This window comes from Leptodactylus fuscus, chromosome 5 (genome assembly GCF_031893055.1).
Source record: "Leptodactylus fuscus isolate aLepFus1 chromosome 5, aLepFus1.hap2, whole genome shotgun sequence".
Taxonomy (NCBI): Eukaryota; Metazoa; Chordata; class Amphibia; order Anura; family Leptodactylidae; genus Leptodactylus; species Leptodactylus fuscus.
In genome coordinates, this window is record NC_134269.1 from 43,365,234 (window position 1) to 43,391,817 (window position 26,584).

Consider the following 26,584-nt stretch of genomic DNA (forward strand, 5'->3'; position numbering starts at 1 on the left):
TAACGCACATTGGGAGCGAAGTCCAGTTCCTGTGATCTGATCCCTACTGCAGTACAATTGGTTACAAAACTATAGTAGAAAGGTGTCAGAAGACCCGGTGCCCTACAGCCCGCCATGTATGGGACTGTATAGCTGTAGCCTGGTCTTAGGGCCCCTTCTGACCTTTGTTCATAACCTAAAATATCTACACTGGAATATGGAAGAAGATGGCCTGGTCTGGTCATGTGTAAAGAAGACAAGACAGCGGTGGTAGTGTGATCCCTGGAGGACTTATGGGGCATGGCATTCATGGGGACATGACACATGCTAAACCCATACCTACATTATATACTAAGTTCCCCTCTTTCGGGTGGCGGTCTATAGGTCACATGCCGTACATGCTAGTATCATCGCTGAGGCCAGTGACTGGGTATGGAGGTCATGACTAATATAGGAACATGGCATGGAATTATATGGGGAGTCATTTTCTCCTTCATTTTTTTTCAGATTTCAGAATCCTCCTTCAATGTATAATTGCTGATAGGATTACTGCAGCATATATAGTCACATGGGTGTATGACAAGGCATACTGGGGCTTGTAGTTCCATCCAGCTCTGACACCCCAATGCCTGCCTCCCCAGCAGCACCCACAGAGCAGAGAGCTGCAGTACAGGACTACATTTCCCATCATCCTCTAGTGACGTCACCTCCCACGTGATCCGCGCCGTTCAATCACTCCCTCTGTAACAGAGCTCGCTGCGTTTGTAAGGAGCTCCGGTGGAGGGTCTGAGGGGAGACCAGGGCCCTGCTTATAACAGAGGGGCCTCAGGCGGTGTCCATGGTGTAGGTAAGAGGAGAAGGAGGAGCGCCGGGGATCTAGAGAAGGGGGCGCGAGTGGCGGGGGATATATAACGGGACTTGGGGAGACACCGGCGGCGGCTCGGAGGCCGGAAGTGACGTCAGCAGGCGCCTTCTGCTCCAGGCTGTTGTGTGGGTGCAGGGCTGTATATGGAGGAGGAGGGGGCTCGTGTATAAGGCTGTGGGCAGTGGCTGTGTTATGTCTGCTATGTAAGGACAGCACAGTCACTGGCTGTATGCTTAGCAATAAAGCTTGTGTGCTAGTGGATGGGGGGTGATGGTTGCTATGGGTTACACCCAATATGGCTGCTCTTAGCAAATCCCAACCAAAACTAAGCGTAAACTAGTAAACGCGCCCCACGCTGTCTCTGTATGTAGTACATGGAGCTCACATTACACCTCCAGCGCTGTAATATAGTCATGTGAGTAATCCCTAATACTGTGGCCCAGAAACTGTATGAAGACTTGGGGTCCATTCACACAGAGTTTCTTTTGGTGCTGATTTTGGCGTGGAATCCGCATCAAATTCTACGTGTTTGGTGATTCCACGCCAACATCAGCGCCAAAAAACTCAGTGTGAATAGACCCTTGCAGTATTTCTTCTGGGATTCTGTTTGAGAGAAATCTGGGTCATGTTATATGAATCAGAACCCGAGTTACTATCAGGGTCCATTCACACGGAGAAAAATGGTGTGGAATTTCAGTGCTGAAAAAAAAGCCTCCCATTGACTGTGGAATCCGCATCTGATTCTGCTAACAGAAAAAGGAACCTATTGAAGTCAATGGGAGGCTTCTTTTTCGCCGCTGAAATTCCACACCAAATTCCTCCATTTGAATGTCACCCTTACAGTGATCTATTCTGCAGCAAAATTGACAATAAAAAAGCTGCACCGCAAAGGGGTTTTCTTGGAGTTGAGTATTAGTGACCTATCCATAGGATGGATCATCCTTTAAAGAGGACCTTTAATTTCCTCCTGCACATGCGGTTTTATATACCGCTAGAAAGACGACAGTGCGCTGAATTATTATGTTCTGGAGCTATCGGTGCTGTTAGTGTCAGCACCAATCTCTGCCACCATCAGAAGGGCGTTCCTGACAGTCTAGCTGAGCTGTGAGGACCGCCCCCCTGACAGTACTGGTTTATAGACTAGTACTGGGGGGTTCCGCACAGCTCAGCGTCATTCCCGGGGCAGTAAGGAACGCCCCCTCTGACAGTACAGGGCTATGGACGAGTAGTCTGTGAAAGGTCCTCTTTAAAGATCTGTGATGGTCTGACATCTGGGACCCATGTGGTTGATCTAGCTGTAGTGGCTCTCCTTGAGCGCAGCTTCCACTTCACAGGCCATATGATGTCACATTCATCGCTCACATGCCCTGATAGAAGCTCAGTCCCATTGGAGTGAATGGCATGAGCTGTGATAACAGGTACAGCACTATGCATAGTAAGCACTGCAGTCTCTTCAAACAGCTTATTGGCCAGCAGACCCCTGCCTATAAGGATAAATCCTGGAAAGCGTCTTTAGGCCGGGGCCCCATGTGACATAAATGTAACAGCAAAAACTACAGTGTTTTACCGTCCCTGTAGAGTGAATGGGATTCTAGCGAAAATCATCGACACATTGCAGAAAATTCTATGCAGATTGGTTGGAATCCAGCCGCAAAGACACCAACTGGTCAAGAGAAAGAGGGCTATGAGTCCCCTGTTTAACCAGTGATGATAAAACATATAAATACCACTCCATATATTCTGAGACTGACCAAGATAGTCGAGTCCTGTACTTGGCTATGTCCATCTATACTATAGGTTGAGATTCCAGATACTTCATATTAAACACCGCTCTATTCAAGCAGGATTTGGACCCACCATTTCACATGATCATGGGCGTCTTTAGTAGTCTGACCTCCGCTGCTCTAGGATTTATTCTCTATCCAGGAGTTGACTTGTGGCTACCAGAATAGCTCTTTAAGTATAATCATCTTCCAAGGAAACAATAAATCGGTATCCTATAGCATTATCTTTTGATTGATGGGAGTCTGACTCAAAAATCCCCACTGATCCTGAGAATGACAGAAGTTTAGTAATGTGACCCCTTCACAGCTCTTCCTTCTGCATTTACACTTCCAGTCCTCAAACTCAGGGGGCTGCAACACCTTTCTATCCAAGTGAATAGTGCTGGACAGTCAGTAACCAGAGCACTACTGTTGTGGGAAGACCCCTACCATTCACAAAGTGATGGCATATCCTAGCTACATATACCAAAACTATGTGGGATGAGAATACCGAAAACCTCTTTTAATTGTCCGTTACATATTACCCCCTTGCCATGGTGGATGGGTCAGTAAAACGTCATCTTTTTGGTGCCTTTAATAAATATGTGTAGTTTCCCATGTATTCTGAATTGGAGGGGTTCTGTGTATATCGATGGTTATCAACCTGCAATAGTGTGGACTAGACCCTAGAGACCCTCACAGATCACTGATATCAAAGGATAACAGTGCTTCATTTTCCATGCAGGCACAATGTATCCTCCATAGATACACCTGTGCTTGGTACTGTAGGGCATTACTATGTTTTGTTTTTTTGTTTTTTTATAAGTTGTATGGTACATGAAGGAAAAAGTAACCAGTATGTTTTTTCTGTCATTTTAGGATATAAATCAGTATGGAACCAAGTCCTGGGAAACCAAAAGTCCCCGACTTCCTCTCTAACTTGGGCAAACCTACCTTGCGAGGTGTTCGTAAATGCCCGCACTGCGGTACTTACAATGGAACGCGTGGCCTAAGCTGCAAAAACAAGAGCTGCGGCACCGTCTTCAGGTGTCGAAACAACAAGCCTCCTCCTCGAGATGCTGTGAAGCTTCTTACTGGATCTGATATGCAGATATTCTCAGTGCGGCAAAGGGACAGGGGACCTGATCACAGATGTCTGGTGGTCCTGGGTATTTCAGAGACCACCATACAGACTGCAGAAGGGACAATCATCACTCAGATCAGCTCTGGTCGCTGCTTTGCTCCGTCTTGTCTTAAAGCAGCAGTCCGAGGGGTGGTAGAAAACCAATGTCAGCACATCAAGCAGGCAATAAGTTGCCATATTGAAGCCGAGCCACTGCCTCTTAAAAGCTCAGTCCTGACTGCTATGCAGATCCCAACAGAGATCAAACAAGATATCTGGGTACTAGCTAATGAGTGTATGGGGCCATTGGTTCAGAGGGTGAACAAATCTGTCCTGGTAGTACGCTGCAAACCTAGCCCACAGAACAGCCTGGGCTACATCCATGTGTACTTCACCCAAAAATCCGGCACACAAAAAGGATCCAACCACCTTTTTCAGTGTTCCTGTGAAGCCCAGAAAGCTACCAAAGCCACCTCATCGAAGGGTGAAAATGAGGAGAGATGTGTGCACTTCTACACCTGTCTGGGAGCTTTTGCCAGCGATGACAGCCTTACTGAAGAATTCACGGAATATTTCTACGTCATGTCTGAAGGTCAGATATTGGAGACAGCATCTTATAAATGGCCACCATGTGCTGTTACAGTTCTCCTGCAGCAACTGCTATAGGGGGAAGTGTGTAACCGCGTGACGCTTTCCATGATGGCCACCATCACTTTTTAAGGGTACCAATTGTTTTAACAATTTAAAGGGATCCTATCATTGGATACCCTTTCTTTTTACTAACACGTGGGAATAGCCTTAAGAAAGGCTATTCTTCTCCTACCTTTAGATGTTTTCTCCGCACCGCCATTTGGTAGAAATCCGGGTTTTCTTTGGTATGCTAATGAGTTCTCTTGCAGCACTGGGGGCGGTCCTCAGCGCTCAAACAGCACTGGGGGCATCCCCAATGCTGCTAGAGAACTCTCCAGCGACACCTCAGTCTTCTTCTGGAACACCCTCTCCCTGTGTCTCCTTCCGTCCTGGGTTTCAATATTCTAGGCATGCTCAGTCGGCTCTGCCATCGGGCCTCAGGCAGAGCCAACTGTGCATGCCCACAGCCAGTAAGCTGAGTAAGTGACCATTTCCTTGTGGTTGCTTACACAGTAAGCTGGTATAAGCGGCCATTTTTTGTGGCCATGGGTAGGAGAAAGAATAGCCTTTCTTAAGGCTATTCCTACGTGTTAGAAAAAAAAGGGTATCCAATTATAGGATCCCTTTAAAACCACAGCAGTGTTACACTGCAACATTGTGGCCCCATCCCTGCCAACCCACATGGCGAAGAATAGAGCCCCATTGTTAACTTTTGTAGCTTGGCTTTTCAGTTTTAAAAGAGATACGCCATGAAAAGTATTTATTTTTCAACATAGGATAGAGGATAAATGATCAGACCTGATCAGTGGGGTCTGACTGGTGAGACACACTTTGATCCTGAGAGGTATTTGCGCTTTCAGCCTCATCTGCTTATGCTTGTCAGTTAGCAGGCGGCACTCCCATTCACTTCAGTACTTGACTCCGATTATCTCTGGTGTTCCCATTGAAGTGAACGGTAGCGTGGGATTGTCCATGCACCAAGCAACATGCCTACATTGAGTCTGGCTGTGGTCAGTCTGAATGGGCAACAGGGAGAAAATGCCTGCCGTTTTCAGGATCGGTGGTCTCAGCTGTTAGACCCCACCGATAAGGTATTCATCTACTATCCTATGAATAAAGGATTGTGGCATAAGTCTTTTATTCATTTAGTTATTTCTTTGCCGTCCATGACATGCAACTCTGCGTCCCCTTAAAACTGCAGCTATTATTGTGTAGTTAAAACTAGAAAAAGGCAGTGAAGCCTAAACTTCATTCATTTCGCTATTAACCTTTTCATTCTTGCAAATCTACAGGCGTTAAAGAGATTACTGTCTTAGAGACAGACAGCAAGATGGATACTGTAGAGACTGTGGTTCAGATACATGAAGAGTCTTCCCCAATGCTGAAACCCAAGAAGCCAAGAAATGAGGAGTCTCCAGGTAAAGATACCACATAGCTTACTTACAGAATTAGTATTGGGGTGCTGGGGAATGTACAGTGGGATGTTGTGTGCATACAGTACAGACCAAAAGTTTGGACACACCTTCTCTTTCAAAGAGTTTTCTGTATTTTCATGACTATTAAAATTGTAGATTCACACTGAAGGCATCAAAACTATGAATTAACACATGTGGGCATTCTCTTGATGAGCTTCAAGAGGTATTGGAAGACCATTTCCAGTGACTACCTCTTGAAGCTCATCAAGAGAATGCCAAGAGTGTGCAAAGCAGGAATCAAAGCAAAAGGTGGCTACTTTGAAGAACCTAGAAAATAAGACAGATTTTCAGTTGTCTCACACTTTTTGTTAAGTATATAATTCCACATATGGTAATTCATAGTTTTGATGTCTTCAGTGGGAATCTACAATTGTCATAGTCATGAAAATACAGAAAAGTCTTTGAATGAGAAGGTGTGTCCAAACTTTTGGTCTGTACTGTATATGATTCTCTTGGGAAATTTCAGTGCTGTGGGTAAAGTAGCTCAGGGCTTGTTCACATCTGCGTTGTGAACTCCGTAGTTCAGGTTTCCGTTTCCTGCCTAAAACAGAGGCAGGAGATGGAAACCTGCAGGACTCTCACCCATTCATTTGAATGGGTGAGAGAGATGTCCGGCCGTGAGCGGCGGTGAGCGTTTTAGGCTCTCCGCCACGAAACCGGGTTTTATAATCCGGACACAGAGTCGGACATGCAGTACTCTGTGTCCGGATAAAAAAAAATCCGGTTTCGCGGCGGAGGGCATAAAACGCTCACCGCCGCTCACGGCTGGACCCGGTCTGAGCTTTCCGACTTCTGGCATGCAGAAGACGGAAAGCTCAGAACGGACAGCTGAACGCAGGTGTGAACCTAGCGTCAGTAGCAGCAATGGTGCGGACCCAACCAGTCAGAGACAGGGACACAACGTCTGCTGCAAACAAGTTTATTTGGAAAAAAAAACCTGCAAAAATAAATATTGAGTTCAGGTACAGAATAAACAAAATAAAATACAGCCAAGAGGACCTTTCATGGATTTGGGCACTTGCGGTGTTATATACCGCTGGAATGCTGACAGTGCGCTGAATTCAGCGCACTGTCAGTTTCCCAATCTGTGCCCCGGGTGAAGAGCTATTGGTCTCGGTACTGTAGCTCTTCACAGTCAGAAGGGCGTTTCTGACACTCTGTCAGGAACGTCCTTCTGTACAGCAGCGCCAATAGCGCTGTACTGTGAGAGAAGGGAGGAATGCGTTCCTCCCCGCTTACACTGTGCAGTGCTATTGGCGCTGCTGTGCAGAAGGACGTTCCTGACAGAATGTGGGATCCCCAATAATTTATTTTTATTTTGTAAAATAGAAAAAAAATATAGAAATTTGGTAATATGTAGATGCAACAGTAGTTCTGTATAGCGAGGCGATGACAATTCTGCAGTTTCATGTGAATTTTTCTTACACTTTAGGAGTAAACTCCTTAGTCCAGGATGCAGTAATCCCAAGTCTGAAGAAAACTACCCCGAAAAAGCCAGCGATTAACTCAGCGACAAAAAGACCAGGTAAAGGGAGTATTATAAGTGTGCTAAGCGTTTAAAACAGCTAAGGATAGAAAGTCAACCATGCTACCTCCTTTATACAAAGTATGTGGGACTGGCAGTGATAACTGAGCTCGATACTACTTAGATAGCTATTTCTGACTCAGTGAGGGTCCCAGCAGGTGGACCCCCAGAGATCATACATTGATCACATGTCCTGGGGATAGCTTTTTGTAGCACTACTGATTGACTACGGCAGCCACAGCCATAAGAACGCATACAACTCATTTGTATTGCAGGAGTAGCTCGATAGTAGGGTTGAGCCAATCTTGAAATTTCAGGATTGTTTTTAAAATCCGATTTCCGATCATTTTCCATTCGAACTCGATCCTGATCCTAATGCAAGTCAGTGGGATTTTTTTTTAATAATCGAAGATCGGAGTTTAAAAACAATCCTATTCACTACACAGCATGGAGTCCAAAAATTGCTTCATTTTTTGGACTCCACGCTGTGTAGTGATTAAAAAAAATCCCCCCGGCTACTTAGCCCCCCTGGTGTCCGCTTACCTGCACAGATCCGTTGCCGCTCCCCGTTCTTCTAAGTCCGGTCCTCTCTCATTGACATGCCTTCAGAGCGCCGTGCATGCCCCCACCTCCCTAGGTGGTCAATTCCTCCCTGCTGTGCCGTATACTCTGCTCTGCTATATCTCAGATGAGCTGAGTATAAGGTAAAACAGGGACGAGGCAGAAGAGTGGCAGGCTGTGGTAAATCCATAGGAATGAATGGACGCAGCCGGCACACAGGGGGTTAAGCGGCCGGACGCCGGCAAAGTCTGCGTGTCGGCCACTTCCATTCATTCCTATGGGTGCGTGCTATTCGAAACGGGAGTTTCGAATAGTACTCGCTCATCTGATACGATAGCTTTTCCCACAATGATTGGCCAGTAGCCAAGCATTGCAGGAAATATCCTCCGACCTCGATCCCGGCGGAAAAGATCGGGATCGGAATTCCAATCGCGATCGTGACAATTTACTCGATCGCCGATCGGAATCCGAACATTTCTGATCACGATCGCTCAACCCTACTGAATAGTTAAAATAATTTAGAAGCCTTACATTTACAAAATCCTTGAATAGGCTGTCATGGCAACAGATCGAAGTCCAGCACCAGCAATCTACTACAAAATAGTGATGCCTTTGCGCTGCTTAAAGATGGTACCAGGTTTGACTGAGGAATTTGAGGATTTAATGCCCGGGACCAGTGCGGGCACAGGATAATAATAATACAGAGGAGACCCGGCTCCTGAGTGACCACCATATTTAATTACACCACATCCGCCGTACTGTTATTTCATATGTTGGAAAAGGGTTAAAATGGACCTTTCTCCATCTCAAATACAACCAGCATTTTACATCATTTAGTCCCTGCTCCACTGATTCTGTTGCAGTTGGATTTTTCTCTCTAGCCCCCACCATTCCTGAGCAAACAATGCTGTTAGCTTTGGTGCCTGACATACTATTTAGACTCTGTACTGTCAGGAGCGCGGTGTCGGGCAAAAGCAGAAAAAGTGGTGTGATTCTGAGCTCTGACACTGGCTGCCTCTGATTGGTGCTCTGAATAACACCCCCTGCCTGACACCGCCCACCTGACAGTACAGAGCCTAACTAGCACATCAGGTACCAAAACTAACTGCACTTGTTACTCAGGATTGGTGGGGGCTAGAGAAAAAATTCCAACTGTGTTGCAGTATAAGAGGCATCAACATGTTAATTCTTATAGCAGTTTCCACACACAATCTGCCTTGAATCTGCAGTTCAGGCCCATATATTTCTGCACGGATGCAAACTCACATCAGATTTCTCCATCATGTATTTGTATGCGTTGTGAATTTATCCTCACAGTCTGGTTATGACGTACGATGGTTATAATGCTTCTTCCTATTTTCTTCTCAGTGCCAAATCAGCTGATGAATGAGAGTCAGGTTTCCTTGACCTTCCTGGACTGGTTGGCCAGTGTGACGGAGAGGATCCATCAGACCATGCATTTTCAGTTTGATGGTAAGTAGCGGTATACAGGAGTGTGGAAAGTTGCCAAATACATTTCTCATTGGGAAATTTGGGCATAGTAAAGTTGCCACAGTAATGTGCATGGCCTCCTTTTAACACAGATTATAATAGGGACATAGCTATAGTGGGTACAGAGGTATCAGTTACATCTGGTCATTGGTTCCACAAAAAGACTCCACTATAGCCTGACCTTATGTTATAATCCAGAGCTGCATTTACAAATCCCCGGGTTTCTGAGCTGAAATCATTCCAGCCATCAAAATGAAGAGTCCACATAGACCTTTTTATAAGTGACTGGAGTCTGCTGACGTAGTTTGTATCTGTCATACAGTAGATCTGTGTGGTAAAGCAGCAAAAAATCATGTTGCAAAACCTTGTGCTTTTTACTTCAAATTACCCTATTACCTCATTGCAAACCCATGGTAAGATGTGGTGCAGCACATACTCCCACAATGTGAGACCTCAGCCTGCAGCATATATATGGCACTAGTGTGAGCAGAGTATACGGCTGTTTCTGTTATTAGATACTAGCCTCTGCCCGCGACTTCATCTGTGTGTTGTTGGCGTTAATGTCCGCCTATATTCAGCAAATTGCTGCCATCAATGGTTTGCCTGTTCTGGCGTTTCAGCAGCTCTCAAGCTGTCCTGCCGCTGAACTTGTTCCTCACACCGTGCCTGCGATTGTTCCGGCGTCTCAGCAGCTCGCTGGGACGCCATATAATGAGCGTGTTGTTGTCGTGGATGATCCCCCTCAGCTCTGCTTGAGGAGAAGTCTGTTGACTTCTGGCTGCGTTCGTAGCTGTCATTGTTTTAAAATTTAGCGACAAATTAGATTTTTTTTTTTTTTTCAGGCATTTTAAAATTGGCAAACTGCCAATTTGAATTAAAGGTGTTTTCCCATCCAGTGTGTCAGCACTGCCTGGAGCAGATCAGATAATATGCAAATTGTTGTACACAATGGACTGAGGGTTAGCGTGTGTTTACACAGAGAGATAACAGACCTGGGACCTGAGATAAGCTGCTGCAAAAGCAGTGTAATATAGTATGTGAACATAAATTCATAACAGCCGTGAAGCCAAGTCATTTACTGGGATAAAAAGTAGCCTATATGTTAATCAAGGTTACAAACTATGTGCCAAATTTCATTCAAAACCGTTCAGCGGTTTTTGCGTGATTGAGGAACAAACATCCAAGCGTTCACATTTATAATAGTAGGAGGATAGATGTTGCTTTGAGAGATTTACCTCTTTTTGCTTTTTAATATACTGTATATACTCAAGTATAAGCCGGGTTCTTGCGCTGAAAAAGCCCCCCTCGGCTTATACTGTGACCAGCCACAATAGTAATGTACTGTATAGTAATGTATAGTAATGTATAGAACCTCCCATAAAATAGTGAGGAAAAAAAAAAAAAAAAAAAGCTTTAGAAAAGTATAATAAAACTAAACTAAAAAGTTGTAAATCCCTACTTTCCCTAAATTACATATAAAAGTGGAAAATGACTGTGATACACATACACATTAGGTATCCCTGTGTCTGAAAATGCCCGGTCTACTGAATATAGGGGATCTGCAGTGCTCCTGTTCCATCAGGAACGGGTTAATAGGAGCACTGCAGATACCCTATATTCTGCCAGACTTAAAGGGGTATTCCCACCTCACATACTCAGCAGTCTTCACTCTTGTAAAATCTTTCTTCCTGGTTTCTTGCATCATTTGGTGGGCGGGGTTTCACAGGCAACCTACCGTTTAGCTCCGCCCCAAAATTTGTGTGTAGCTCCGCCCACCCACATTGGACTATGAAGTACAGGCAGCAGCAACTTCATTCTGTGTTACATACAGAGACTGCCTGTCTCTGCCATAATGAACACAATTGTATTAGCTAGCCTGATAACTGGGAGAAGAGAAGAAATGAAAGCAGCTCCTCTATCTGAGTGCAGGAAGCTAGGTCACATGGTGTAGACACAGGATTAGCTAGATACACAGGCTGGCTCCCTGCACTTAGCCCCTCCTCCCTCCCCCCTGAGAGCAGCAGATACATCACTTGACTCAGGAGCAGCTAAGTCAGGGTTGTGGCCACAAAAAATTGAATAAAGTAAGATAGTAGACAAGCAAAGCAGTTTTGCTGAAGCAATGTATTTAGGAAAAGTCTTACATCCACATTAACAAGCAGTATAGATAGGATCCTTGTGATGGGACAACCCCTTTAATTCCAAGTGGGGGGGAAAAAACCCAGTCCTCAAGCTTGGGGAAAGGGCAGACAGACAACCAAAACACCCCCTCCCCTTCCCCAGCACCCAGCATCTACTGCACCCAAAAACTCCGACCATTTTATTCTTTTTAAATTTTCCAGTAGCTGCTGCATTTCCCCCCTAGGCTTATACTTGAGTCAATAAGTTTTCCCAGTTTTTTTGTGGTAAAATTGGAGGGGGGGGGGGTCGGCTTATATTCGGATTGGCTTATACTTGAGTATATACGGTAATCTCTTGCTTATTCCTCCAGGTAAACCTGAGCCATTGGTATTTCACATTCCCCAGTCTTTCTTTGATGCGCTATCACAGAGGTTGTCCATGGGGAATGCAAGGATGCGCCTTCCCAACTGCACTACAGGTACTACGGTTATTATATTATTCAGGACAACACCACACAGCAGCAGCAGCATGTGCAAAGGGTTATGTAATTCAGGTTAATGCTGCAAATTCACACAACTGAGGGTGCTTCTGATAGGGAGCCAAGTTTGCACTCGGATGGCACTCAGATGTAACTCTGAGCTGTAACCTTGGCTCCACATTGGAAGCACACTTGGTCGTGTGCATGGGACTCAGCCTATGAGTGTGTTGATGTGAATGTTTCTTGACATCTGGGCCACGATCTTTGTGTTCAGCTGGCAAGAATGAACTCTTCATGTCTTCACCTTCTATGTATGTACTTGAATGTACTTGTAATATTGTAATGTCTAGCTCACTCTCTGCTTGATTCAGACGTTTTGTCACAAATATGAATTTTTATGCCTTTTTTGTATACACCAGTCACACCTTGGTGCAAAATTGCATGCAGGCAGATGTTTTAGTTATGTATTTTGTTGCAAAATCTCTGATATGGAACATTGATGTGCTTACTATGTTAGGAAGGGTCTGGGATGGTTCAGGATTGTTGTAACAGGTTTAGTTGTGTTTGTATATTTCAGCCTTTGTAAGAAAGGATGCCCTTCCTTTGGGGACGTTCTCCAAGTATACCTGGCACATCACTAACATTTTACATGTCAAACAGATCTTCGACACACCAGAGGTAAGAAAGTGCTTCTATTGACACTTCTTTTTAGGTCTTAGGGAGCCTTCATAAGGAGTTTACACTCACTCATTCTGAACGCAAAACTCATTCAGAGTGAGCTGCGTAAAAAACAGATCCCATTGACTTGAATGGGTGGCGGCATACGCGCGCTCCCCATTGAAATCAATGGGAGGCTTTTTTTACCTATTGCTTTCAATGAGATACGCGTCTATGTCGGCACCCATTGAAGTCAATGAGATCTGTTTTTTACGCCGCTCACTCTGAACAAGTTTACGTTCAGAATGAGCTGAGCGTAAATTCCATGTGAAGGCTCCCTTAGGGTCCATTCACACGGAGGAAAATGGTGAGGAATATGGTGTGGAATTTTCCAAGCTGAAAAAAAAGCCTCCCATTGACTTCAATGGGTTCTGCTAGCTTTTTTTTCCACTAGCAGATAATTTCGTTAGTGGAGAAAAAAAAATAGTGGAACCCATTGAAGTCAATGGGAGGCTTTTTTTTTTTCAGCGTGGAAAATTCCTCACCATTTTCCTGTGTGAATGGACCCTAATTCTCTCCATCTGTATGCCTTTTTGGATATGTATATTGTCTTGTTCCTGTATACACCATTGGACTGAGACGTGAGTATTCTATAGCATTTCACAGTACAATCTGGAGCTATAAGGCTATGTCCACACAGGACTGAAATGCTGTGGTTCTGCTACCGAGGAAACTTTGCAGCATTTACCCAGGAAAACGCCAGTAATTCTGTTGTAAAAATCTTACCAAAAATTTTCAGCAGTTTTCCTGCATTTTGGTCATTTCAAGATTATGTTAAGTGCTTAGAAATTTATTTATTTATTTATTATTTTTAAAAGTATTGCCGTGTTTACATAGAAATAATTTTGCGCATTTACTATATGCATTGCAGTACGGTTTCCTGAAGATTTTACTAATTCGGCTGATGCTGTAATATTCTGCAGTTTTGATCATCACAAATCTGCTGCCTTTCAGCCCTGTGTAGACACACCTTTATGGTACATCTATATGGGACATACATCTGAGGCTAAGACCCCACGTGGCGTCCCGCGGCAAAAAAGCGGCAACCGCATCGCGGTTCTTCCCACAGCACTTTAGACAGAAAGTTCAGAGGTTTCCTCTGCAGACTTTCTGCTTCAATTATACTTATGGTTAACTGCCGATGTTTCCGTAGGTATAATTGACATGCTGTAATTTCCCAAACTACGCCGGAAATTTTGGAAATTGGATATGTCCACACCATGGTTTTTACTGCAGATTGGGCACATGGGGCCCCAGCCTGAAGGCTGTGAAACCTACCCACGAATCTGGATGGAGAATATATATCTGCTACGTGTGACTGTGCTAAGGTGTTAATTAAAGTGTATAGAAAAAAGGAAAAAGGAAAAATTATACTCAGCCAACTCGTAGTTTAAATCACTCTCCCATGTATCGTTTCCCACTTTGAAATCTGTAGACCGGCTAGGAAAAAATGCTCCCTCGGTCCGGAGGATAAGTTTTCCTTTGACTTTGACAAAGGAAAACTTATCCGAAACACGTCAGTCTGATGCCCAGACTCCTGTTTTGTATGTGTGCTGCTATGGTTTTGTAAATATTTTAACAATAAAGAAGAAGCTTGTTTCACCTTTCCACGTGACCTGGCTGGAATCAATTTTTCTTGTTGGATGTACTGTTAATTAAAGTGTCCTTTTTATAAACTTTTCTACTTCATTTTTGTGAAAGAAATTACAATATAAGTCTTTGTGTGATTCACATCACACACAAAATTAGTTGTAAAATTCAGCATCATGATAAGAAGATCTTCAGAAACATACCTCTGAGAAATCCATAAATAACAGATTTACGTCAAAAGACAGTACTTTTGGTTGGTATATGTTGGGAAATATTTGCCTATTCAGCAAAGAGCAAACAAATTTTTTTTTATGCCCAGATGCCCCTAGAAATTACCCGAAGTTTTGTCCAGAACAGAGATGGAACATTTGATCTATTTAAATGCCCGAAAGTGGAAGTGGAGAACATTGCAGAGACCTACGGCAGACTGGAAAAGCAACCTATACGTCCTCTTGAGTTGAAAACCTTCCTGAAAGTTGGTAAGTAGTGGGAGTGATTGTGTGTTAATATTGAGAACAAATAGGTTGAGCACGTTGAAAGCCGCAGGTTAAGCCTGCAGCAATAGTTGACATGTTGCAGGGTTAAACCCAATGGTACAAGTCACTTTGTGCTGCAGGTTTTATTCTCATCCACTATGCTGCAATCGAATATAGCAGTAAATTGGCCAGTGGCTACTGCCTGTGTGTCACCAGCCTAAGGCGAAGGCCCCACGGGCCGGAAATGCCGCGCTAAAGCTCTGTGGGAGCAACCGCAGCGTGGACACATCGTGGTTCTTCCCGCAGTGCTTTGAACAGAAAGTTCACAGAGTTTTCCTCTGCAGACTTTCTCTTACAATTATATCTACGGGGAAGCCACCGGCATTTCCGTAGATATAATTGACATACTGCGATTTATTTATTTATTTATTTCCCGCAAAGTGTGCATGGGATTCGCATAAATCCCATCCACTTTGCAAGTACTGTAAAATGCCGTGATTTTTCCCGGAGGCCGCCTCAGATTCCGGTCCAAAATATGGGTAGCTGCAACTGGATGCCGTTCCAGAGGATTAGATACGCGCATCTGCACACAGTTGTACAGGCCATAGGATTAGATACACGCGTCTGCACACAGTACCACATGCAGTAGGATTAGATACGCGCGTCTACACATAGTTCCACACGCCAAAGGATTAGATATGCACGTCTGCACACAGTACCACAGGGGGGGAGGATTAGATACGTGCGTCTACACACAGTACCACATGCCATAGGATTAGATACGCGCATCTGCACACAGTTGTACATGCCATAGGATTAGATACGCGCCTCTTCACACAATACCACACAGGGGAGGATTAGATACACGTGTCTTCACACAGTTGTACACGCCATAGGATTAGATACGCGCATCTACACACAGTACCACATGCCGTAGAATTAGATACACGCGTCTGCACACAGTACCACATGCAGTAGGATTAGATACGTGCGTCTACACAAAGTTCCTCACGCCGAAGGATTAGATACACGCCTCTTCACACAATACCATACAGGGGAGGATTAGATACATGCCTCTGCACACAGTACCACAAGCCAGAGAATTAGATACGCGTCTCAGCACACAGTATCACACGGGGGAGGATTAGATATGCGCGTCTGCACACAGTACCACCCGGGGGAGGATTAGATACGCGCGTCTACACACAGTACCACATGCCGAGGGATTGGATACGCGCGTCTACACACAGTTCCACACGCCGTAGGATTAGATACGCGCCTCTTCACACAATACCATACAGGGGAGGATTAGATACACGTGTCTTCACACAGTTGTACACGCCATAGGATTAGATACATGGGTCTGCACACAGTCCCACACACCAGAGGATTAAATACGCACTTCTGCACACAGTACCACATGCCATAGGATTAGATACGTGCGCCTGCACACGGTTCCACATGCCGAAGGATTAGATACAGGCGTCTACACACAGTTCCACACTCCAGAGGATTAGATACACAGATCAGCACACAGTATCACACGCCAGAGGATTAGATACACGGTCTCCACACAGTCCCACACACCAGAGGATCAAATACGCATTTCTGCACACAGTTCCACACACTGAAGGATTTGATACACGCGTCTGCACACGGTTCCACATGCCGAAGGATTAGATACAGGCGTCTACACACAGTTCCACACTATAGAGGATTAGATACGTGCGTCTGCACACATTTGTACACGCCATAGGATTAGATACACACGTCTGAAGAGTACCACATGCCGTAGGATTAGATACACGCGTCTACACACAGTTCCACATTCCAGAGGATTAGATACGCGCGTCTGCACACAGTTGTACAGGCCATAGGATTAAATACACGCGTCTGCACACAGTACCACATGCAGTAGGATTAGATACGCGCGTCTACACATATTTCCACACGCCAAAGGATTAGATACGCGCCTCCTCACACAATACCACACAGGGGAGGATTAGATACGTGAGTGTGCACACAGTACCACACTTTGGAGGATTAGATACATGTCTCTGCACACAGTACCACAAGCCAGAGAATTAGATACGCGTCTCAGCACACAGTATCACACGGGGGAGGATTAGATACGCGTGTTTACACACAGTACCACACGGGGGAGGATTAGATGCGCGCGTCTACACAAAGTACCACATGCCATAGGATTAGATATGCGCATCTGCACACAGTACCACATGCCGGGGGATTGGATACACGCCTCTACACACAGTTCCACACGCCGTAGGATTAGATACGTGTCTCTTCACACAATACTACACAGGGGAGGATTAGATACACGTTCTTCACACAGTTGTACACGCCATAGGATTAGATACACGTGTCTGCACAGAGTACCACATGCCGTAGGATTAGATACACGCGTCTACACACAGTTCCACATTCCAGAGGATTAGATACGCGCGTCTGCACACAGTTGTACAGGCCATAGGATTAGATACACGCGTCTGCACACAGTACCACATGCAGTAGGATTAGATACGCGCGTCTACACATATTTCCACACGCCAAAGGATTAGATACGCGCCTCTTCACACAATACCACACAGGGGAGGATTAGATACACGTGTCTACACACAGTACCACATGCCTTAGGATTAGATACACGTGTCTGCACACAGAACCACATGCCGTAGGATTAGATACACGTGTCTGCACACAGAACCACATGCCGTAGGATTAGATACGCGCCTCTTCACACAATACCACACAGGGGAGGATTAAATACGTGTGTCTGCTCACAGTACCACACGCCAGAGGATAAGATAAGCGCGTCTGCACACAGTACCAAATTCCGTAGGATTAGATACGCACGTCTGCACACAGTATCACATGCCGTAGGATTAGATACCCACGTCTACACACAGTTCCACATGCCGTAGGATTAGATACGCACCTCTTCACACAATACCACACAGGGGAGGATTAGATACGTGCATCTGCACACAGTACCACACGCCAGAGTATTAGATACGTGCATCTGCACACAGTACCACACACCAGAGTCATTAGATACGCGCGTCTGCACACAGTTTCACTTACTGGAGGATTAGATACGCGCCTCTTCACACAATACCACACGGGGAGGATTAGATATGTGCATCTGCACACAGTACCACACCAACAAGGATTGGATACTTGCATCTAAACACAGTACTACACGGGAAAGGATTAGATACAGCTTTACTCCAGGAATCCATAACAACTGATCACAGGTTTTTCACTGACATCCAAAATGAGATACACATAATCGCATGACGCTTATGGACATACATACAAACAACATACAAAATACACCAGTGCAAAATTGGACAATTCTTATGGGGCCACTACACAAACATAAAATGTAATATACCCGTGCGAAGCCGGGTCCTCCCTCTAGTTGCAGATAAAAGCTACGGACATGTGCAAGAGGCCTATGGGGGAACAGCCTTAAAGGGATTCTACCACTAAAACACTTTTTTTTTCTAGTTACCACGTCGGAATAGCCTTTAAAAAGGCTATTCGTCTCTTACCTGTGGAAGTGCTCTCCGCCACGCCGTTCGTTCAAAATACCGGTTTGTACCTGTATGCAGGAGCAGCGATGCAGGAGCAGCGATGGGGGCGTCCCCATTGCAGCTCGAAAACCGACCGCAGCGCCGCCTCTCTGGTCTTCGGTGTCCTCCCCTTGCCTCTTCAGCGTCTGTCGGACGCCTGCGCAGTATGCTCTCTGTTCGGCGAAGATTGCCGAACGTACTGCGCATGCGCGAAATTGCGGTCCCAGCCATAGTGCGGGCACTGCATTTCGCGCATGCGCAGTACGTTCGGCAATCTTCGCCGAACAGAGAGCATACTGCGCAGGCGTCCGACAGACGCTGAAGAGGCAAGGGGAGGACACCGAAGACCAGAGAGGCGGCGCTGCGGTCGGTTTTCGAGCTGCAATGGGGACGCCCCCATCGCTGCTCCTGCGATGGGGACGCCCCCATCGCTGCGAGAGAACTAATTAGCATACCGGTACAAACTGGTATTTTGAACAAACGGCGTGGCAGAGAGCACTTCCACAGGTAAGAGACGAATAGCCTTTTTAAAGGCTATTCCGACGTGGTAACTAGAAAAAAAAGTGTTTTAGTGGTAGAATCCCTTTAATGATGGATAGTGACATCACCACCCACCCTTAGTTAGCTCTCACACCCTGTGTCTACACTGTACATTGTTACACATTAGGAAAGGCTTGTCATGATCCTTGTGCTCACTAGTAATGAGTTTCACTGCAGGCTGTAAAATGAGCTGCTTTTTGCAGCAGTATAGAAAGTAGACTCTAGATTTCGGCACATGAGATGTGCTAGGATGATTATAGTATTACCTCTTATAGTTGAATATGGTTTCAATCCTTCCTACATTTGCAGGTAACACCTCTCCAGACCAGAAGGAGCCAACCCCTTTCACTATTGAGTGGATCCCAGATATTCTGCCTCTGTCCAAGATTGGAGAGCTGCGCATTAAATTTGAATATGGCCACCATCGAAATGGACCACTGCCAGAATTCACTGATCCTGCCCCCCACACCCTGGAGCACACCCTGGAGATCACACCTCTCACCACCATTACCTTCGATTAATTTGGTACATTGCAGGATGACAGTGCCGTAGCTGCCATCTTGTTATGCGGATTAACATAAGCTGCCAAAGGAGGAGCGTGAAACAGGACCATGAACATTTCTTGTGCATTAATATGCAGGGTTTTTCTTTTTTTTAAATCTCATTTGCTGCTATGTTGCACTGTCTGTTGTCTGTATTTATGTAAAGTGTCCGTGTCTTCAAGAGACAGCCAATGTTGTGTGAAGGAAGCCAGTCAAGGCAAGGGGAGATTGTCTGAAATGGGGCTCGTGATTTTTAGAAGCAGTGTTTTAAATAACTTTTTGGCAATCCAGACTTTACTGTTCCCCATCTTTGGTATCCTGGTCCTACGACGTGGCCACCTTGCCAATGGGTTTACAGCAGTCTACAGGTACTGATATCAGAGGGACCACTTTCTGATGAAGATTGTGAGCGACAAGAGAGGATCATCACCAGAAATAAGTGTTTCCTCTGCCGAAACCTTTTATAGACTTCACATCTGTCATTTATCTGCCTGCCTCTTTAACCCCTTTTTTATCCCAAGTGTATATAGTTAACCCCTTTGAGAGCAATTGTAGTTGATCGTGCTGATGGAATGACTGTGACTGTTAGCGTATCCGGACAAAGGAGTGTAAAATCCCTGTGAAGACTAAAAAAGAAAAATTTTAATCACATAAACTAAAATGAGCTCCTGATTCTTCTTTCTATTTGTCTATTTCAAGGATCGGTCATTGTACAAAGAAAAAGGTGTGTGGGTCACTTGTCTGATTTATGTCTTCCAAAAACAGCCACTCTTGTCTGTGGACTTTATAAGGTACCGCAACTCTAGTGAGTGGGACTGAGCTGCAGTATCACATACAGGACTCTATTGGCGAGATTAGCAAAATTGTTGTGTTACATGCCCCTTATTATGTGAGGTCCATCTCTGTGGTCAAATGTACGCCGGCTTGGAGATGGTGAGAATATGAGGTGTGCGTAAAATATATATAATATAATATATATATATATATATATATATATATAACAAAGAATGTTACTCGAGGAATGGGAAATATATAGGAACTTCTCATACTTTTACCTTCTGCTCAATCCACTCCTGGGTCAATAGCCTGTTGAAGGCAACCATAAGGCTGATGTTAACATATTTTTAATGTGATAAGGTCAAAGCCATGTTTTTGCACATATTTGTGCAAATCAGTGATTATGTAAAAAAAAAAAAGGTTTGGACACCCCATTGGGAAAACTCAACCTGCGTACTCGGTCGTGTGTATGGATAGTTCATCAATATCACATCAGCAGGGTCTGACTCCCATCACTACTGCCGGTAAACTGTTCAAAGGAGCCGCAATGCACCAGATGTAGCAACAGCTCTGTTCAGTGTAGTGGCCGTGAAAGGTACTGCACCTCTGACCCCTCTCTGTATGCAGTTTTTATATTACTCATTTAAATTGAGGTCCCACGTTGCAGAAACGCAGCTTTTTTGTTGCAGATTTTGCTGCGGTTTTTGGAGCCAAAGCCAGGAGTGGATTGAGCGGAAGGTAGAAGTATATATTTTTCAATTCCTTTTGTAGACATTTTTGGCTTTGACTCCAGAAACCGTGACTGGCACAAAAAAAGCTGCATTTCCACATCGTGGAGCTTTAGCCTTAATGTAAGGGTCCATTCACACGGAGGAATTTGGTGTGGAATTTTCCACGCTGAAAAAAAAAAAGCCTCCCATTGACTGCAATGGGTTCCCCTAGCTTTTTTTTCCACTAGCGGAATTTTCCTCTGGCAGAAATTCCGCTAGTGGAAAAAAAAAACTAGTGGAACCCATTGAAGTCAATGGAAGGCTTTATTTTCAGCGTGAAAAATTCCACACCAAATTCCTCATCAATTTCCTCCGTGTGAACGAGCCCTAATACCGGTAATCTGTGCCTCTTAGTGCCTGGCACATAGGATGTCACTGGACCACACATAAAGACCGCTATATAAATCCCCAGGGTTAATAAGGGGGTCCTATTTCTTCCATTACTTTCTCTTCCAAGCCGCTTATACTCTTTAGTCTGTTCATTGGTATCATGAGGATATTTTAATTAGAAATGATCAATCTCGGTTACATTTTTATGGTCGGTTTATTAGTGTTCATTCCTAGAACCTTTTTTCAGAGACATAAAGACAGCCAGGCTGCACAACAACAGGCCACTCAATGAGAAATTTCCGCTCATTCAGAATCCCCGGGGATCTGGTTCAGAAAATAAAAAAAAAATAGATTTTCTTTATCTCTGAGCAGAAAGAATAAATGCAGAATGCTCTAACGTTTACTGTATTCTTACATGGTTTAGATAAGACATAGACAGTGTCGGACTGGGGTGTCTAGGGCCCACTAGTGGAATTGTTTCTAGGGGCCCACCATCAGGACCCCTGCAGACCAGCGATACTGAGACAGGGTGGCTAAAGGTAATAATATCTCGGGAGCCATGCTGCTCACCTGCCATACAATGTGCACCACTGCACTACCTAAACCTACTGCTACACACTGTATGGAAAGTGAACAGCATGGTTCCTAGAAATGTTACCATTACCTTTAGCCATGCTGTCCTGGAAGCACTGATCTGCAGAGGTCCTGGCTGTTGTATCATCACAGATGTAATATTGATGGCCTATACTAAGGACAGACCATCAATATTACAAAGATGGATAAATCCTTTAAAGATTTGCCCAGGAATTGGAGCAAAACATGTGCCGGGCGGGAGGTGTAAAATAAAAAATAAATAAAAAGCGCATTCACCTGTCCCCGTTGCTCTGTTGTCCGCCGCCAGTGTCCATTTAGTCTCGTGCCGGCACCTCCTTGCTGGGAGTCCTGCACCTCATGTGATCACTGAGACCAATTAGGTGCAGGATTTCCAGAAATGAGGCGCCACCACGAGACTGAACAGACACAGGCCGGAGACAGCAGGGTGCTGGGGACAAAAGCTCAATAAAAAACACTGTGGAAAAAATACATTGTGTTTCACCGCTATTTTTTTTCCACAGTGTTCACTTGGGGACCCCCTGAACGGAAAGCTATACGTATTAAAAAGCGGTTACCTAAGGAAACCATACGGACCTCACAGACTATAACGGGATCCGTGTGTTTTCCGCACGGTTTGCGCACAAATCATGTGGAGAGAAAAGTACTTTATAGTGATTATGTGTTTTAGATTACTCCTTGGAATTTAGGGCCCACTTGTAAACTTGCCCAGGGCCCCACTTTGTCTAAAACCGGCCCTGGCCGGAGAGTCAGCATTCTGGAGAAGAGAAGGATCTGGTCCTGAGGAATTCAGCATCAGGGACTGGAGGATAGGCCTGTAAAATAAAATCGGTTTGGTCAACCCAAGTATGAACCGACAATGTTTAAGGGCAGAATAATACTATATGGCTGGATTTGTAGTGCCAGTCTTGGTTTACTATACAGCACATATGATGGACTTTCTAACGTTTTTACAGTTAATCCCTAATAAAACAAAAGAGAAATAATCATCTTAATAAGGTATTTGTCATGTAAAAAGCGATGCAAGTATTATTCTGCTAGCCTAAGCAATAAGAAAGGGCCAATAAACCAGCATGTGCAGAGAAATGCTAGAAAAGTGTCTGGCCATGAAAGGGTTAACTTTACATCACTGCTCAGCAGCCAATGGGATCGCTGGACAAGAGTTAGAAAAAAAAACAACTGCCAGTTGCCTTCAGTCTATTACAGGACAACCGCAGGTGAAGACGCCGGACGCAGGTAAGATCTGACACCCCATCATCTGATAGGACGGGCCCGGATTTATCTCCCATGAGGCCTCATTCACATTATCAGGAACCTGATGAGGACTTCAGTGCTTTAATATATGGGACATGACATACGTCACCACTAGGGGGAGCTAGCTGTATATGTCCTGATATTGCTCCCATCCTAGTAGACCATACACTATGGCTTCTGCAGTGAGATGGAGGTAAATCAGATTATTCCAAACACAGTGCCGCAGCAACCTGGTGGGAAGATGGCCGCATGTCTTAATTCAACATTATCTGTGTCCTAACATTATCTGGGGGCCCCTGAGGAGCTGTACTGGGTGTCTGCGGCCATTGCTAGGAGTGTGAGGGCCACTGGGGAACATTATTAGGAATGTGAAAACCATTGGGCAGCATTATTAATTGCCTAAGTGCCATTGGGGGCCGTTGTTAGGTGTCTAGGGGCTACTAAGGAGCATTATAGGTGTCATAGGAGCATTAATAGTATATCAACGTTTCATTACAGGGGGTGACACCTGGACATACGCCCCCTATCAGGACATGAGGAAACTTCAGTGTTTGAGTCTTTATCAGATCTGTGACTAAGTCTGTGTTTGAGGTTACAGATTTTGCTACGGATTGGACAGTTACGGATCGCAGAGATATGGAGGTCAGTGTCTTCATTATAACCTGATCCCTTGTCCTATTGTCCTCTGTTCCATCCCTGATCCCTGATAAATGACACTTACTGTATTCTCTTCTCCTTAGCACATCTACCGCCGCCAGGAGCGCGTATATGGACTGGGACCCTTCTCAAGTGAGTATTTTTAGCTCCATAATGTCATTGATGAAACTGATTGTTTATTTCTATGTTTTTAATCCAATAACCCAGCATATCTGATAATCCAGCACCTAGCAGGCTGCATTGATGGTGGATTAAAGGAATTTTGCTGTAATTTTTTTGTGCATAAAGGTTACTGTATATCTTATGGCTGATCCCATTATCTGGTTTTCTTCTCTCTTCAGCTTATCCCTTCAATATGGAGCAGAGAGATCTTCAAATCCTCGCCTATGCCATGAAGTTCCTCCCATCACCTCTCTTCAAGAAGGAGCGCCTCATGCCAACCAGCTGCCAAGCCCAGGAGGAATACCTGCCCTTTCCACTGGAGGAAGAACCTGAGCTGCGCCAAGAGGAGAAAGAAGAGATGAAGAGGATTCAAAGAGAGAGACAAATCCTCGTCTACTCCAGGATGTTCCTGCCGTCACCTCTCTACAAGAAGGAGCGCCTCATGCCAACCAACCGCAACGCCCAGGAGGAATACCTGCCCTTTCCACTGGAGGAAGAACCTGAGCTGCGCCAGGAAGAGAAAGAAGAGACGAAGAGGATTCAAAGAGAGAGACAAATCCTCACCTATTCCAGGATGTTCCTGCCGTCACCTCTCTACAAGAAGGAGCGCCTCATGCCGACAAACCGCAACGCCCAGGAGAAATACCTGCCATTTCCACTGGATGAGGAAGAGCCTGGGCTGCGCCAACAGAAGAAAGAAGAGACAACGAGGATTCAACTAGAGGAACAAAAGTGTGAGGTGAGTAGGAAGTGGGAAGAAAAAGAAGAGAAGACCCCGAAGAAGTCCAATGAAGAGGAAGAAGAGATGAAGAGGAAGAAGAAGTAGGAAGATGAAGAGTCAAGGAATGAGGGAGAGACCAGCCAGAAACCTCAAGACCAGAGAGAGGACAGAAGACCAAGGACTCACCGCCATTCTCTCCTCCACTACATCCACAGGAGTCTCGGAGGAAAGAAGAACATAATGGCAAACCTTCTCTTCCATCAATGGTGCAGGTAATGTATAATCTCACCAAAATGTAATAACACCAGCACCTATAGTAATATTAATTATAGTCACATTAATAGTCATAGTAATTAGAGCCCAATTATAGAATAGGAATAATAGTAATAGTATAATAATAATCTTAGAAACAATAGTATATAATAATCTCATTATTAAGGTTAATTAGATATTATCTATAACAGCTTTGATCCGGGGTCCTAGGACTGATCGCCTTTTCCCGGGGTCAAGAAAGAATTTTCCCCCTGTGACATGAATTGGCCGAATATGTCCAGGGGTTTTCGCTTTCTTGTGGATCAACAGCTTTAGGGCTAGGACTTAATGTATTATTAGAGCAATATAGCAATAAAACCAATAACTTTAGGAGGAATAATTTACTAAAATGCAAAAAATAGAATAGCAATAATAAAAGTAAGTCAAATAATAATAGCAAAAACACACAAAAAAAATTATACTATTATTGATAGCAATAATTAGAATTTAACATAGAATATTAATATTATTTCAATAGTTTCTAGTTATAGCAATGTATCAATAGAATGATTAGTAATAATGATAAGTATAAAATAGTACCAGGTACTAATAAGAAAATATTAATTATAATTTGCCTAATACACATAATATTTAGTATATTTCTAATAGGAATCAGCAGGTTTGATCCGGGGTCCTCGGACTGATCGCCTTTTCCCGGGGTCAAGAAGGAATTTTCCCTCTGTGATACGAATTGGCTGAACGTGTCCAGAGGTTTTCGCCTTCTTCTGGATCAACAGCTTTAGGGATAGGTTAGAGTTCATAGGAGATATATAAAAGAAATAATAATAATAATAGTAGTAAATATATACATAAGATAATATACTAAGAGTACTAATAGTATAGTAATAAAAGTAACCATAGTACAATGTAATAAAAAGAATAATCTAAAAAGATAGGCTTCAGCAGCTTTGATCCGGGGTCCTCGGACTGATCGCCTTTTCCCGGGGTCAAGAAGGAATTTTCCCCCTGTGACACAAATTGGCTGAACGTGTCCAGAGGTTTTCGCCTTCTTCTGGATCAACAGCTTTAGGAATAGGGATCTAGTTTAGTGTTATTTTCCCCTGTGATTGCAATAATATTAATTGTTAGAAATAAATAATGACTTATTATTATTAGACAGTAACTTTGTGTCCTCTCCTTTATTTCTCCAGTAACAACACTTTAACATTCAGATATCCACATATGTGTTTTAACCCTCACTTTCATGGTCCCTAGTGGTAGCATAGTATGGAGACAGGCCAGTGGCGTAAGTACCGTGGTAGAAGCAGTAGCGGCTGCCACAGGGCCCGGGACCTCAGGTTTTTGGTTTTTTTTTTAAATATCCATTACCTGTTTGAGTAACCCTAGCAGGTGACGGGCCCTATTTACTTATCAATCCCCACTTCTGCATCTCATATCACCTCAATAGGGCCCCCTGAAAGGCAGAAGGGGAAGCGGAAGCAGCTGTGCACAGGATCAGTCATTGAGACTGCGGGCCCACGGCCAGAGAATTTTTTTGGTGAAACGCCAACAAATAC

At 44.4% G+C, this 26,584-nt stretch overlaps 1 protein-coding gene across 1 annotated transcript; it reads left to right on the forward strand.

Annotated features, from left to right (window-relative positions):
- Positions 1-721: 721 nt before the first annotated feature.
- Positions 722-20,327, forward strand: C5H2orf42 (chromosome 5 C2orf42 homolog). The gene is made up of 9 exons (XM_075273034.1): positions 722-826; positions 3,487-4,322; positions 5,653-5,778; positions 7,268-7,360; positions 9,290-9,394; positions 11,904-12,011; positions 12,589-12,689; positions 14,638-14,797; positions 19,240-20,327. Exons 2-9 carry the CDS (start codon positions 3,500-3,502, stop codon positions 19,449-19,451), a joined length of 1,728 nt encoding a protein of 575 aa, XP_075129135.1. The 5' UTR covers positions 722-826; positions 3,487-3,499; the 3' UTR covers positions 19,452-20,327.
- The last annotated feature ends 6,257 nt before the right edge of the window (positions 20,328-26,584 follow it).